This window comes from Carassius carassius, chromosome 30, assembly GCF_963082965.1.
Source record: "Carassius carassius chromosome 30, fCarCar2.1, whole genome shotgun sequence".
NCBI classification, from domain to species: Eukaryota; Metazoa; Chordata; class Actinopteri; order Cypriniformes; family Cyprinidae; genus Carassius; species Carassius carassius.
Window position 1 is genome coordinate 8554626 of NC_081784.1, and position 17356 is coordinate 8571981.

General features: G+C 36.9%; 1 protein-coding gene across 2 annotated transcripts; it reads left to right on the forward strand.

Annotated features, from left to right (window-relative positions):
* Positions 1–5100: 5100 nt before the first annotated feature.
* On the forward strand, positions 5101–13134 carry LOC132110551 (BTB/POZ domain-containing protein 3-like). 2 transcript variants are annotated; one of them, XM_059517257.1, is made up of 5 exons: positions 5102–5502; positions 5710–5962; positions 7132–7222; positions 9476–9594; positions 12090–13134. In XM_059517257.1, the coding sequence occupies exons 2-5, from the start codon at positions 5826–5828 to the stop codon at positions 13120–13122; spliced, it is 1380 nt and encodes a 459-aa protein (XP_059373240.1). In that variant the 5' UTR covers positions 5102–5502; positions 5710–5825; the 3' UTR covers positions 13123–13134. The 2 variants fall into 2 exon arrangements, with proteins under 2 accessions (XP_059373239.1, XP_059373240.1); XM_059517256.1 differs by having other exon boundaries at positions 5101–5962.
* The last annotated feature ends 4222 nt before the right edge of the window (positions 13135–17356 follow it).

Below are 17356 nucleotides of genomic sequence, written 5' to 3' on the forward strand. Positions count from 1 at the left end.
AACCTCGAATATGACATATTTTCAGTTTTTTTCACACTTTTTTGTTATGTATATAATTCCATATATAATTCCACATGTGTTAATTCATAGTTTTGTAAAGAGGAATCTGCATATATTATAATGCATTTTAACTTTTGGTATATTCATATTCATATTTAGTTTTGTTATTGTATTATATATATATATATATATATATATATATATATATATATATATATATATATATATATATATATATATATATATATATGTATGTAATAAAAATATAGGCATATTATTGATAATAATTTGTTCCTAATGCTGTGTGGGGGCCATGCAAAGGCCTGGAATGTCCCATTTAGCAGCGGGTGAGAGACAGATAATTTTCAGTAGTAAAGATGGACTCTTTGGACTGAAGAGGAGGAGTGACATGATAGTGAGATGAAGTAAAGTATGTGGGTGTGTGTGTGTGATTGTGAGAGAGGAATATGAATGAGTGGGTGGTTGTGCTCTGTGCTGGTGGGCTCAGGGTGAGAAGGTCAGCTCTCCATGAGGTCCACTCACAGCAAACACACTCCTCCACAAACAAGATTCCTGGCTTGAAAGAAAAATCCAGACTCCATTTGACTGCGATGGGTTTCCAGTTTCTGTGAGCATCTCCCTGCACACCTATCAGCTGATTATAATTTAGCCATTTAATAGCTGAGAGATGCATTTATCCTAAGAGTTTACATGTTGTTGATACCTGATATAAAATAATTCATTACATTTTTAAAAAAAAAAGCAATAATGTACAAATATAACAAATAACAATGCAGGTATCTAATAAAAAGTTTTTAAGCATCAACAGTAAAGTGGTGGTACTATATCCAGCATGCTTTGCAGCTGGGGTCAACTAAGAGTTGTTCTGACTACTAACTAGAACTGTAAAAGTGTGTGAAATAGGTTTTAAAGATTATATTCATAGCTGGTTGTAGGGTCTGTTATGATTAGTAAGCTGTATACGTATGCTACAAAATGTTTTCAATACAGTTGCAGGAAAAAAAGCCATTCTAATTAAAACAAGTGGTGTTGGATGTTAAATATCACTTTGATATGGAACAATGACTTAATCATATCCATGTGATATGATTAGTATAATTTTATGTAAAGTATATATATGTTTTGTTTGGAAATAAGGCTAATCATTCAGGATTATCAAATGTAACAGGCTGATTTAACTTACCTTAAACTTGTTGGAATAATTATCTAATGAAAATGTTATCCTTATCTCCTAACTGCCACATAATTATCTTAATGGCTGAGAAAAGGCTTGCAGGTAATGATAGTTCAGATAAAGGGCATCATTGGAGTGCCCGTTTCAAACACGATGCTAAAAATGTAATTTTAAATAAAGAAATAAGATAATTAAAAAAGTAATTTTCTTTAAATATTGTTTTATAAATAAATGTGGATCGTCTTTTGGAAGCGAGGAACCAGTGAATTAAGATATTTTTGCTGCTGGCCTCGACAAGATGACAGAATCACCTCCCCTCCCACACACAGCTACACACACCCTCAGCAGAAATGCTCGCTCACACACACCTACGCACAGCAGACATGCTCATGCACCATAATTGGTCCTACCAGTGGTCCTATCAATGTACAACCTACTGGCCCACAGCATGTATCAGTAAAAAGACACAATCTAGCCAAGACATGAATCAAAGGTCTCTCACATTGTGTGTCTCGTAGTTCAAAGATCAGTGCAGCTAATTAACTTGACTATTTATATACAGAATTGTACAAGCAACAGAGCAATTAATGAGTTTTACTACAACTTGTCACTGAGTGTTGTGCAAGGACTCTTAAGATTATCATTTGAGTTGAAATTTTATTATATTAGGAGAGCGGGACAAAGACATTAAACTAGTGTTGGAATCAGTTGCCAGGGATGACCATCAAATACACAGGTTATTAAATTTATCTAAAATCATCTGACCAATCAGAATCAAGTATTCCAGAGAGCTGAACAGTACAGATTTTCATGATGCTAGATAATGTAAGTCTGATTTTGAGATTTCATTCTGAGTTTTATACATAACTCCAGTTATTGAGGTCAGTATGAGTAAAGTTTGGTTGATTTTTGTCATTATATTGAAGTGTGTTTAAGGAATGTGACTGAGGAGATTTGATTGACAATGGAGGGCTTTATATTTAATGCAATTTAGATGAGTTTGATTGAGGTGATGCCAGTGATTGTACAGGTCTTTTTCTTCTTTTTTTTCAATTTGCAGAGGTTTAGTCCCACTTCGACCCTGCTGAAACTATTTGAACCACTTCATTGTGACCTCAAAATGTTGGAGCATGTTTGGAAATTCCACCTAATTCAATCCAATTTTGAACATATGAATTTGACACTCATTTGAATTTTATTGGTGTATAGACCTGGAGGCAGTTGATTACCCATAACGCACTACAATCTGTAGCTCAGTGTGAATTGTTTATTCTTGTTTTTAGTGTGCAATTTAGTTGTTAATTAGCATTTTTTTCTGATATATTGAGGGAACCTATTTTCCATTAATGTGCTTGTTATAGATATAGATATACTGTTATTTCACTCCCTTTAAAAAAACAAAACAAATAACCATTGATGAGAACCCTGTTGTTGTAATGGTTTAGGGGCTGTTCTCATTTATTACTAGTCTTGCATGTGCATGTTTACTTCAATGTTAAATGTTTTGTTTAGCTGAAGTCTAACATGGTTCTTTATGTGTTAAAGGTTGTTAGTGATAGTATTTGTTATCATTATTGGAGGTTTTGTGTAGTAGTATTTGTCCTCAGAGATAAACTAGCATCCATTGCTTCAAGAACTGTCTCTCTTTTAGAGATCTGGACAGGTATTGTCCAGATTGACTGTCGATGTCCACTCTACTGCTCTTGCAGGGACTGGTTCTGCTGCCTTCCTTCTGTGAGGGACAGCAGAACCAGGTCATCCACGCAGAACAAACACTTGATTTCAGTGTCACATAGAATAAGACCTCTCTGTCTCTCACACTGAAAGTACTTTTAAAACACCCTGTTATTTAAGAAAATTACTTGATGATTGCTGTTTCCTTTTGTCTGGAAGATATCTTTACCTTATTCCACTTTACTGTAAATCTGTAATTTTGTAATTGGATGGCAAAACCACTTCCAGAGCAAAACGTACAGCTGCCCAGGTAGATAGTAATCATAACACATGTCCTTGTGCCCATATCTGACCACAACATGGGGAGATGGATGTTTTTTATCTGGTTTTAGACTGGACCAGAGCTGTGCTGCTCGCACGGGCACAAATAGACCGCCAACTCCCTCTGTCCACCAGCCCCCACCTGCCTCAACTCTTCTCAGATCACTCTACCCAGCAAGTCTCCTGTTTGGACAGCAGAATGAGCCCTGTCCCTGGTCCAAAGCCATGGCTTCCTCCCCTATTCCCACCTGTCAGGTGCTCTTGGCCATTTTAATGGGGGAGGAAAGGGAGGGGAGGGGGACAGCAGCCAGCCTGCCGGATCCAGTGCCTGTCTGCCTGCCTGCCTCTCCGTGCCAACCTTTACGGCTGTCTCTCAGCTCTGCTCCACTTCCTCTAAGCCAAGACTCCCGGCAGGTGTCCCCACAGAATGGAGATCTGTCCGAGTCACCACGGGGGTCCGGCTGATCTCGTCTTATTTAGCTGTTGTGAGAGACAGAGAGGTCACACATTTCCGCACACATACACTGAGCTCTTTTTCCTCAGTCGTGGAGAAAGAGTCAAAGCAGTGTTTCTTTCATGAATGTGTAACATTCATAAAATCGCATAGCTTGTCAGTTCTGTCGAAATTACTTTGTGAAAGATGGGAATCTCATTACCATGATTACATAAAGCATTGTTTTGCCATTGTTATTTCAAGCCATGTGTGGTGAAAAAATAGGAAATGCAATTTGTTGTGCTTGCAAAGTGTTAATGAGGCTAGCAAGCCTTTAGCGAAATGTGCAACCACTACACTGCATTAAACCGACGAAAGACTGAACAATTACACAAACAGCACAGCATTTCAGAATAACAGGCATCTGGCTAGACAGAAAGAAAGAGAGACAGATAGACAGACAGATAGATAGATAGATAGATAGATAGATAGATAGATAGATAGATAGATAGATAGATAGATAGATAGATAGATAGATAGATAGATAGATAGATAGATAGATAGATAGATAAAACCAGTATATAATAGCATATTCAGTCTTATATTCTTATCTTTATATAGTGTTATAAGGTTGTTTTTCTTTGTGGAAATTCAGACCCTGCTGCAAGCAATCTCATCAGATTTATGTGCTTTTACAGAAATGTGTTTGGTTTCTTGATTTCTGTAATGTGTTTCCCGGCTGAGGAACAAAAGGCTTAGCAATGTAATTCAGTGAGAGCAGAAAAGACGTCTAGAGCCGAGCTCTGTGCTACATGCATTAAACATGACATGTAGGGCTATGTGTATGGTAGTAGCCGGGACATTAAACGAAAATGCTCTTCACAGGTGAAGACAAGCTGTATTCTGTGCTGAGTCGCACATCACTGAGGAGATTTAAACTTTCATTTAATCCTTGACAGGACGAAATGGAGCTGCAAACAGCAATGTACTGTATGAGGATGAATATAAAACAGAATATGCTATTATAATGTATATTAAATATAAAATTATTATTATTATTTAAAATGTTATTATAATTAATTATAATAAAATTATAAATTAAATGGTAGATATTTATATTAAAACTATTTAAAAATAAATCACTCTGAACTATATTATTAAATTATTTGAGCCATACTCATTTAACTAGATGAACTAAATAGTTGAAATAAAGCTCTCACATGAGGTCCTATTTCCTCTTTATATTTCATGACTTCTATTACATTATAAATATTAATCTGCAATAGGCTGCTTAGAGAGATGCAAAGGATCAGAATGCATCATTCTAAGGGAAAAGGGCTGGCACTTTAATCAAAGAGGTCTTAGCATATTCTAGTAGGTGCTGCGCATGGTGGCTGCAGCCAATCACGGCTCTCGAGAGTGCTTATTGGATGGGCTGTGGGGAATGTCTGGCTTACATCGGTAGGGGGTTGCTCTCTCTGCTCCATCCGTCCATTCAGCCCCCACAGTCAGCAAAACAGACGTCAGGGCACAGGTCCACAGCAAGCAAACACTGCAGAGCTCTGTGTATGTGTTGATGCGTGTGTGTATGTGTCAGAGGGTCAGGAGGAGAGAGAGAGAGAGAGAGAGACAGCATTGACTAGCTGCTTCTAAACCACTGCAGGAGCATTAAATCTGGGACTGTCACAGATACTGAAGGAGATAGAGAAGACATGTAAAGAAGGACGTTTATCTAGCAGCACAGTTATGGAGACTTGTCTCTGCTGTTCACCAGCAGATGAAACTAGAACCAAAGGACAGAAAAGTCAGCCGCCGTATTGACTTTAATCTTCTGCTTGGAAGAAGGAGCTTATATACCCAGACAGTTTGCTTTCAGAAGGTGAAGATTAGGAGTTAATTTTTTCTTCTTTCTTTCTTTCCTTTTTTTCTTCTGGGCTCCTCGCAAGTCATCTCCTTTCTCAGATCCTTCCTTTCCTTTACAACATCTTCTCTGCATGCTTTTCCACTGCTCTGCAGGTGAACAGACTCATGGTGGATGCCAAGGGAAGGAACATGAAATGTCTGACATTCTTGTTGATGCTTCCAGAGTCAGTTAAGAGCAAGTCCAGTAAAGGCTCCAAAAAGGGGAGTCCCAGCAGCTCATCCAAGCTGCCCCCTGTGTGCTATGAGATCATCACCTTGAAATCCAAGAAGAAGAAGAAGATGGCAGCGGAGATCTTTCCCACTAAGAAGCCGGCGTCAGTCGCCACGGTGCAGCAGTACCAGCAGCAGAACTTGAACAACAACAACACCATCCAATGCTGCAACTGGCAGGGCCTGTACTCCACAATCAGGGAGAGGTAGGTCAACTTTAGATGTTTTTTAGAGAGGGAGACGAGAGATTGGTGTGGTAAGAAGTCTGCTCAGGGAACATCTGCCAACAACCAGAGCATTTATACTGTGACAGCCGATACAATGGAGTCTAAAGTTCTAAGAGCACATACTGTATACACCTGAAATGAGGAATTTAAGGTTTTTGAAAATCCAATTTAAGTAATATTCTAAACTATTTTTAATTGATTTCTAATCGAAAAAGCACATTTGTGACAATGATCATGTGAACTTTCAGACTGTCAAGTTCTCAAATCATGCTGGATAACTTTTTAAGCTTTTTAAAACACATTGTTATGCTTATAAAACAATTTATTATCAATTATAAATGTAGGAATTATTTACAAAAATACTTTATAAGTTAAACTAATTATTAAACTGGAGCATTTTCACTAGTGGATTCAGACTTTTGAAACTCAGTAAATATTTGGAAGAAAAAGTGCATACACATGCATGTTTTTCTTCTTCTCAGGGTTAAGTAGGTTCAGGATTTGGCGTTGAATGTCATTTGAACGGGAACGTTAACATCTCTGAGAATGTTTGAGCATGTTCTGAAATGTAAATTTCCATTTGTGTAATCCCTCTTTGTTCCGCCCTGTATGTATTGTCCCAGAAGAGGCAAAAGAAAGGAAAAAGTTTTGTTTTATATGCATGGCTTTGCTCTCTGTGAAAGGGTAATATTTACTCAGACATCAATGGAAAGCCCCATGCTGGCCAAAACAAATGTGCGCTCTTGGACCTGGCTTTGTAGTCACTATGCAACAATGTTCCTTGTTTACCTACTGCTCCCATGTGGCGTGGACCCCAATAATACTTGAGGAAAATGCCATTGTGAACTCTCATTGACAGGGGCCAGGGATTTTCCTGAGAAAGACGTGTGCAACCTTATTGTATTTGAAGTAATGTTAAAATGAAGAATTGTTCAAATTTCGGAATTTTCTGAAAAAACGAACAAGGTTAGATTTTCTGGTTCCAATTAGAATAAAATTGTATAGTTTCTCTTTATTTCAAGTTATATGATCATTTCTTTATGTCTGATGGAAAGTCTACAGAAACATGGATTAACCTCTTCTATACAATCAAGTAGAAATGTTTCTCAGTTGTTTAGTCTAAAATCACTCCTAAATCTTCTCTGCAGAAATGCTGTGATGTTTAATAATGAACTGATGGCTGATATTCGCTTTGTCGTCGGTCAGTCCGGAGGAACTCAGAGGCTCCCGGGACACAAGGTAAGACCTACTGATCTGCACTACGCAGTGACCTCAGCAGTTCCAGAGAACAGCTTTAGGATTTTCTGAAGGAATGAGCTTCACTGCTGTTGCTAATGACAGCTAAATTCTTTCTGTTGTTTTCAGGGTAGCTGGCAATGTGCCTTTCTGAGACACTCCTCAGTTATTGATGAAAATCGGGCAGAAATCAGTGGGGGAGATGTCTGTCTTTTGACAAAGAGTCTTTTGCTTATTTTCATGCTGGGTTTGTGTTGTATTAAATAAACACAGTTTGTGGTTGAAGTTCCTTAAAAAGTACAAAAGCATTTATGAATATATGAATAAAGTTCTGAATAAAGAGCTGTTTATACAGTCAGTGTATCTCCCAAAGGTTTTCAACAATAAACTGCTTAATTGGTTCTTGGTAAAATTAAACTTCATTAGAATTTGACCACACAAAACACATTTGAACCACTTTATTTTATAAATAAAATTTCCCGCGGCATTGCTTATTGTAATATTGGATTAGTCATCTATCTGGTTCTTAAATAGAGGCTTTTAGGGATTCCATGGAAAATGTAAGAGAAAAATAAATAAAATAATTAATTTAAGATACATGTATACATTTATGCTGCTTACATTTTAATATTTTAATTTAACATTATTTTTAAATACTAAATAATGAGATTAATCATGACAATTTTTTTATATTGACAGCCTATAAATTAATAAAATATTCATTTGGAGCAGAATTTGTTGACAAATCACTATGCAAATGCATTCAATATTTGAAGTGAACTAAATATTCTCCACATAATAAGTTTGACGACCCCTGATCTAACTGATCTCCACTAAGTAAAAACCATTAAGAGATCTTCCACTATGACCTCCTTGAAGCTAGCAGCTTTCCAATTGGTTTCGTTCTAAAATTATGCATTATTATATATGACATTATAATTTTTTATTATTATTATTATTTTTTTTTAACCTCAAGCCAATTTTAACTGCACCATAACCCCATTTAAACCAGTTCTTGTTTCGCTCTCAGACTTTATTTAAAAAGACAGGGCTAATCTGGTGCCTACAATTCAGGCATGACTCATCTTTTATCCATTTAAGGGGGCAGAATTGAAAGCTGTGTTCAGCTGATATGTGATGCTGTATAAAGCACACTTAGGCAAGGGCATTGTATTGCTTTGCTGCATGGCAACAGCCAATATTGCAATGGGCCATGAAGAGTTATTACAGAGCACCTTTTTATGATGTCCATTTGGCTGGCATTCAAATATGCATTATTATTTTTATTTGAGAAGGTTATGTTTGCTTCTAGGAAAGGCTTCCTTTCATACGGTTGCTTTGCAGAATGACTCCCACCATTTATTTGATGTTCCTCTTAGTTACAATATATCTGTTATGGGCTTTTCACATGAGGGATCATGGAGGTGAAGAACACACCTTTACTTAAAAGGCCAAAATTAAGTTTGCTAAATGGAAAAAAGCGTCTATGTGAGTGTAATGGTAAAATGAATTGTAAATATTCACCTTCTGCTCATATTATATAATGCATCTGCAATGCTGTGTTGGCTTCTGATTTCATCATTAACTACGTGCACCCATTAGCATCAGCGAGATAACTTTTAGCTCCAGCAACCACTTTCACACCTTTGTGGAACATTCTTTGCTTCAGAGGGAAAAGCAAATGCCATTCAAATGAATGGCACTCACGTGTCTTGTAAACACAAGGGGAAATTATAGTTGTAATTAAGCATTGGTCTTTGTGAGTGAAACTTGTGTGTGCTTCATGCTCAAATGACTCCAGGGGAATGTGATCAAGCTGAAATTTAAAACAACATTACCTTTACAATGCAATCAACTCTTAAGGGCAAACTGGGAGGAATTAAAGATCGCTAGCTGTGCCTTTCTGAGGTGATTACATGAAACCATCACCTTCCACCTGGAATGTTCTTTTAATAAGTGTGAGGGGAATAATCAATGTTTTTGTTAAAGTGAGGAGAGACATAAAATGACTTCTTTGTCAAGTCATAAAAAAATGGGTCACTTTGGAGACTGAAAAATAATAGCTGAACACTTTTAATGCTTTTCCATCTACACCACGTGTGCCTTTTTACAAATGATTTTATAGGGTTGCACTGATTTTATGTTTGAAACTCGGTGCTAACGTAAATTATTTAAAATGAAGTGATGGATATTGTTGATCCTTATGATGATTGATAACGTAAGTCAAATTAATTTATACTTTTTTTTTTTCATTAGTATGTCCTTGCTGTGGGAAGCTCGGTTTTCCATGCCATGTTCTATGGAGAGTTGGCAGAGGACAAGGATGAGATCCGTATCCCTGATGTGGAACCTCCAGCCTTTCTGGCTATGCTGAAGTAAGTCTCCTTATGTAATTGTACCTTGTCCATCAGGTCAGTGCTGGCTGACCCTTTCCTCATCTGCCGTGTTAAACCATTATTACCTTTCTGTACAGATTATTTAGCTATTATTGTTTTCAATTAAGTGCAGGAGTGAAGAAAATTGTTCTCTCTGATCTAAGTACCCCTCTTTGGACTTTTTCCAGTGGGTTAATCGTCTACACCGACATGCAATTTCTTTACAGCCAACAGTTCAAGATCATTAAGATATATGGCCTTTGGAAGAAGTCTTTTCTGATTTCAATCCACTGTGCAATTAGCTTCATCTGAATACACTGAAGATATCAAATAGTTTCATTTGACTTCTTAAATGTCATTTTTAATGAAGTACTCAATTTAGATCATTTAAATAAATAAAATTAAAAAACTACCCAGCATGACTTCATGGAGCAAATTCACAAAAAATTTGCACCACTTATAAAACAAAAACTTGCATCTTATTTCTAACCGCACACAGTTAAGTTTAATCAGGTGCTAATGTATAGTGTGTTTGCCCTGTTACTGATTTGCATTAATTTCTCTTACAGAATCAGATGCTAAACATAAGCATATGCCCATAAACGGTATCACTGGGCAGAATTCCTTCTTGTTAACTTCCCCTTATCTCTGCTGAAAATGCCTAAGCTGTTAAATTTAAGTTGGTCTTCTAGCCTGTGGTGCATTCCCAAAAACTTCTGTTGTTACCAGTTGACCCTTCATCATGAGTTTGATTGACAGGTGATCTGACCAATCATAATGCCAAATCTTGTCCAACAAACAAACCAGACAGGAGAGTAGATTAATGTTGGTGGACTTAAACTTGAAAAATGGTGTGTAGCGGCACCTTTTAGGCCATTGAAACAATATACCATCTGATGTTCATTCATCTTTTTTTTGTGCTACAACTAGTAAACAGGAAGAGATGATTGGTTCATGTGCAGCTTGAACTGAGGCGTTACAGTGATCTGTCATTATATATTAAAGAGCCACAAAACTGTATTTATTGTTTGAATTTCCTTTTTTTTTTATACGAAATTTGAAATCTGAGACTTTGTTTCATACCAAAAGTAACCTGCTCTCTCTTGTCTGTCTACACATTGTCAGGTGATCTTTGCTCCGCAATGTGTTTTTTACTTTGAGAACATGATGTGTGGAATGAGGGCGTCATGACTTGTTGGACACAGCAACAGTAACAAAGTGGGTTGGGTCTTTGCGAAGGATCAGTTGAGTTCAATGGAACTTACAACCATAGTTAGCTAACGATGCTATTGGAAAATGCACCCCTGGTCAAGTTGGCTATCAACTGGCCTAGCTGGTCTTGAAAAAAAGATTTGTTGAAGCAAACTGTTTTTGCATTATTATATCACGTTTTCTTTTGTTAACACTGTCGGTTAGGTTAATGTAGGATTAAGTGTAGGAAGTATATTATTTCTAAATGCAATAGAGCACTAACTTTTCAGTGCCACTCATTGGACATTTCATTTCTAAGCTGCCGCGATACGTACAACAAGCACCGTAATAAAAGTTTGCAAGATTTCAGATTTATCTGTTTCAGATAAAGCCAAGCACACATTTTGTGCCACACACTGGAGTCACAGAGTGTCACAAAGTGTGTTGTTACTGTATCTCCAGAATTGTTATGTCTCATTCCCAAAGTATTTTATATGTATCAGGGTGAACGCTGAACACTAATGGCACTAGATACTTAAATTTTGTAGATTAAACAAGAAGAATAAGAGTGTAGAGCCAGACAAGCTAAGCTCACTTCATTATTTATAATAATGAAGTGAGCTTAGCTTGTCTGGCTCTCAGAGGGCTTAGGACCATGACAGAAGATCTGATAGATCTTAACTCATGCTTACCCATATCTCTTGAGAGTCCTTCTGTGTTCTCCACTCTCTCTTTAGTGCTGGCTCATCTCTCACTCCCTCCATCTAGAGAGAGATCTTTGTTCCCTCTCCCTCTGAGTCTTTTATCCCTCCTCCCCTACTCTCCTAAAGAAGTGTAAATTTGTGTTTGCAGAACACGCTCTTTGAACATTGTGTCCATTATACTGCTTCTATATAGGTTATGACTTCTAGTCCAGAATGCATAACAGGACATAGTATTAGATTTGTAGTAGATCTGCACAATGCATCATAGTATGGTGAATTAAGCCTAACATCGGTTCTCAAGGACACAATCAAAGGCCAAGTTCATTCCTATTCCACAAAGTTACAACTATTGTCAGAATAGTGCTTTTTGTTATCAAGAGGTGTTGCAAAAGATAGCATTTCCATTTCCAGTAAAGCTTTGACTTACTGTATGTGGACCAAAAACACATTGTGGTTCATGCTGGTAGCACACCATAAAATAGTAGCTTCTAGCTGGGCCAGTAATAGCAGGCTACAATGCTAAAGGACTACATCCATTTCGAATGACTACTGCAGATGATGTATGACACAGCTAACCTTGATTTTTTTTCTGTTTCTCAGGTACATTTACTGTGATGAAATTGACTTGAGTGCTGACACTGTACTGGCAACATTATATGCAGCCAAAAAGTACATAGTCCCGCACCTGGCTCGGGCTTGTGTCAACTTCTTGGAAACAAGTTTGAGTGCCAAGAATGCATGTATTCTTCTATCTCAGAGCTGTCTGTTTGAAGAGCCAGACCTAACGCAACGCTGCTGGGAAGTTATTGACGCTCAGGCTGAGCTGGCACTTAAATCCGAGGGCTTTTGTGACATTGATGCTCAGACCTTGGAGTGCATCCTCAGACGGGAGACTCTGAACGCTAAGGAGATTGTAGTGTTTGAAGCCGCACTAAGCTGGGCAGAGGCTGAATGTCAGCGGAGGGAAATGCACACAACTATCGACAACAAACGCAAGGTATTGGGCCAAGCCGTCTACCTGATCCGCATCCCAACCATGGGTCTTGATGATTTTGCTAATGGTGCTGCACAATCAGGAGTGTTAACACTAAACGAGACCAATGACATTTTCTTATGGTACACAGCAGCTAAGAAACCAGAGCTGCAATTCGTCTGCCAACCTCGTAAAGGATTGACGCCACAGAAGTGTCATCGCTTCCAGTCTTGCGCCTACCGCAGCAACCAGTGGCGTTATCGCGGACGCTGTGACAGCATTCAGTTTGCTGTTGATAAACGAGTGTTTATCGCTGGTTTTGGGCTCTATGGCTCGAGCTGTGGATCTGCTGAGTATACCGCTAAGATTGAGCTCAAACGGCAAGGAGTTGTCCTGGGAACCAATATTAGCAAGTACTTTTCAGATGGATCCAGCAACACCTTCCCAGTTTGGTTCGAGTATCCGGTTCAGATTGAGCCTGACACTTTCTATACGGCCAGTGTGGTTCTCGACGGAAATGAGCTGAGTTATTTTGGACAAGAGGGTATGACAGAAGTTCAGTGTGGGAAGGTGACCTTCCAGTTTCAGTGCTCTTCGGACAGTACCAATGGCACAGGAGTGCAAGGTGGCCAAATTCCAGAGCTCATTTTCTATGCCTAAATTTCTCTTGGGGGAGGGGGAGGGGGGGGGGGTTGGGTAACTGCCCACCTTACCAGTTTGAAATAGATTTACATTACATACAATATCTGTTTTTGTATAACATGGCAGAATTCAACTTCTCCAATGCTCAAGCAAACAGAGCATTTCAAGAGCTTGTTTTGAGCTCTTAGTAGTTTTTCGCCGCCTGTCAAAGTGAACAGATACACTGTATTTCCTCCTTGTGAATTAAAGTGAATTAAATATTTCATTTTGTGCTCTGCAATAAGCTGTACCTGTTTACAAAGGAAAAACTAATTTCAATGGGTTGGAAGTGGTTGTCTAAGCTCCTAATTAGGTACCACAGCCTCTTAATAATAATTGATTTAAAAGAGTTTTGATTCATTTAATTTGAGGGGGGACATTGTATATTGTATAGTGTATATTGAAATGTACGGAAGTTCTAAGCGGCCATGCATTATAATTTTTTTTCCTTTTTGTTTTCTCGTTATAACGACTTAATTTTCTCGTTATCTCGACATAACGAAAGTTTGTTTTCTCGTTATAACGACATGACAGTTTTACTGTTGCTATAGTAACAAACTCAACTTTGACAGGCATCTGATGGACAACCATGCAGACGCTCTTACTGTAGCATATATTTCAGCAAATTTTGCTTCGCCTAGATAATAACGTCTACAATACTGTACATAAATAAAGGCTGATCAATCACTGTTGATTTTTCCAGAGACAGTACACCAAACGTTTGGTTTTTGTAATTAACTTGTTTAAATGGCAACACCGCGAACACAGACGGAGTGTCTTCAGAAAGATGCAGAACTATTCTAAGATCTTGAGCTGCTTGGATTGAACTCACTTTTAATTTTCCATTTATTTGAAATAAAATTATATATAATTTGTAATTTTTTATTAGTCAATATATGCTGTGGCAGATATCATGTGCGTTACAAGCTTCTGTTTGAAAAGATCGTTCATGTGCAGTGTATGTGTGTGTGTGCAGAAGAAAAACTATTACAACATTATAGAACAAAACTTAATTAAATTTGCCTATGCATTTTACATATACATCACATTTCTCATCAATATGGTTAACAATAAAGATTAATAATAAGGAAAAAAAGCACATCACAAATAGCCTACATCGTTAAATCCTGTCCTACTGTAGATACACAGAACATTTCCGCTTATTAACTACCTAATCATGTGCCTAAAAGAAGCACAAATAAAGATATAGGTGCAAACAGAATACAGTGACATCAACCTTGGTTTTGACAAGCAGTTATTTTATGACCCAGAACGCATTGGTGAAACTCAAGCATCTAGCAAGAACTTAAAACACAAAATAATCATGTTGATTAAAGCATTTAACATTTATGAATTAATTAAATGTCAGTAATGAACAAGACTGCACGAATTATAGCGATCACGAGGAAGGTTCGCGTACAGTAAAGTGGACAGTGTACAACACCCCATCAGTTATACTCAGGTCTATAGTGCCACCTGCTGGCACAGTTTAGTAACTTATTAGAGAAAATTAAGTCGTTATAACGAGAAAACGACTTTTGTTATGTCGAGATAACGAGAAAATTAAGTCGTTATAACGAGAAAACGGCTTTCGTTATGTCGGGATAACGAGAAAATTAAGTCGTTATAACGAGAAAACAAAAAGGAAAAAAATGATAAAGAATGGCCGCTTAGAACTTCCGTAAAAATGTTTGAACTGAATTATAAATATATCTAAATATAGTATTTAATCACTCCATGGCTCTATCTACTGTTTACAATGACTATGCCATGTTAGTGAACGCTTGCACATGTATATTGTAGCAATAGTAAACGAAATATCCAAACTCATTATAACAGTCTAACTTCAGTATTTTTCCAAATTACGATACAAGGCAATCAAGATACCTAACACCAAAGTTACTGTCACCATAACTACTTTTTGATTAAACATTATTATCAAGCACAGATCATCTTAGACACAGGTTTTTTAGAATAATCACATAATTTAGGTTTAGAAACATTCATCCATTCTTTGCATTAATCATCATGAGGAATTTAAACAATGTTTTGAGCATAAACATATGTAGAGTTTGCACTGGAACAAACACTTTTCATTTCAGAGTACTTCACTCTGCTTTAGACCTTAGCCAAGATTTAATGTTTCATTCAGACAAGGCTGTGACCGAAAGATGTACAGATCAATGGATTAAATCGATTTAAATAAATTAATTTGAAAAAACAACTTGTTTAATTAGACCTGACATAGGACCTTAAGACAAATAAATGCTATTGGACTGTACAACTGCTCCAAACAGTTTTCATTTTTAGAAGATTAATATGGCCTGACCGAATTCAATGGAATCAAATTTATTCTGCTTCATATTGTATTATATTCAAAAGAATGACCATCCTATTTATCTTCAAATAAAATGTCTCTGTTCTCTAATGGGTTCTTTGAAACATTACTTATTTAATACAGTTCACCACCAATATGTTTTAAGTCTCTTTCACATCAGTTTTATAAAACGTACTAAGAAACTAGTTGAACATACACTACCATTAATTTAGCTGAAATAACAGGTTACATATTCAAAGGCACCACCATCATGCAATTTGGGGATATTGTGTCTTCATTTCTGCCTCTATAAGTGTTGTGTTCATGCCTTATTAGCAGCATAATTAGCTGTCACTCAACAAACCTGTCTTCACGCTACTAAATGGGATGTTGTCAACTAACATTATATCATGTATTTGTAAAGACAAGATATTTCAAGCAGTTTATTAGGTCTGCATTGGGCTTTAATTACCAGCATTGCCGTTTTTTTCATTAAGGTGTCAAAAGCAACCAGAACGCAGAAATTCTATTCCCTGCTGAACTTTTAGTGACACATAATAGCAATGAGCAGAAAAAAATTATCTTTAAACTGATCAAGAAATGAGCACTCACATTTTACTGACACAATAGAGTAAGCATGAGAGCAGAATATTTGTCAGCATCGTACTGAATTCAAAAACTAGGGTTATATAGATCACTGACAAGGGGTACTTTAAAATGAGCTTGAACATCAACGTTTATACATGCAAATCATGTTACTGGACTTGGTTATTGGTCATGTTATGGACTTTTGTGTTGAGAGTTTAACTCATCTTTTTTTCTTTTCATCACATGAGCTACAGTACTTTAATCTTTGTGCACTACTTAGAAGAGGTCATTGATGGAGCTTGCTGTGTTTATGATGAACACTGTGGATGTGTATAAAGCATACTGTATGTTTGTGCGTTACAGTACAGAGAGACGTATGAATGTGTATGATAGTCGACCCTGCAAATAAACTGAACAAGCAGTTCTTTTATGGCAGCAAGAGTGACTTATTATTATTTTTTAATAGCAAACTACTTTTTAGATGTGCTCTGGCCTGGTTTTGATGATTATTTTATCAATTGTGTTTACATGATCAAAATGTATGTCTCTTTTGGAAAACAGTCTGCATGATAAAGATTTGATCCATTAGACATGGATGCCAAAATAAGCCTCATGGGCTCACATTTCATCATATACAAATAAGGCATGCAAAATGGGTTTATAAATAACGTATACAGGATATAAGTAATTAATAGATTCTTAAATGGATACTACACCCCAAAATGAAAATGTTGTCATTAATCACTTACCTCATGTCATTCTGAACCTGTAAAAACACAATTTAAGATAAAGATAAAGAACACAATTTAAGAATCAGAGAATGTCTAACAAAAAAAAAAAAAAAGCTAAATATTACTCACCCTCAGGCCATTGAAACCATTTTACTGGAGAAAGCACAAATTCAGAAGCAACCGTTTAAAGTAAAAAATCTGAGGACCAAGTTTAAAAATTGGTTTGTTACACACATGTAGCTTTTCACTTCACAGGACGATGGATTGGAGTCGTGTTGATTACCTGTGGATATTTGTGACTTTTTGTTTTCTGTTTAGTACAGAGCCCCGCACATTACATTCAAGAAAAAATAAATAAATTGTTTGCATGATTTACTAATTCGTTCTCTCAATGTACTAAAACATGCACACAATTACTATTTCGCTCCCCTGATCTGCTAAATTGTGCACACAATTTACCAATTCGTTCTCTCAATTTATAAATCATGTACACGATTTAGCAAATTGAGGGAACAAATTAGTAAATCATGCGGACAATATATAAATCGAGGGAATGAAATTGTAAATCGTGTGCACG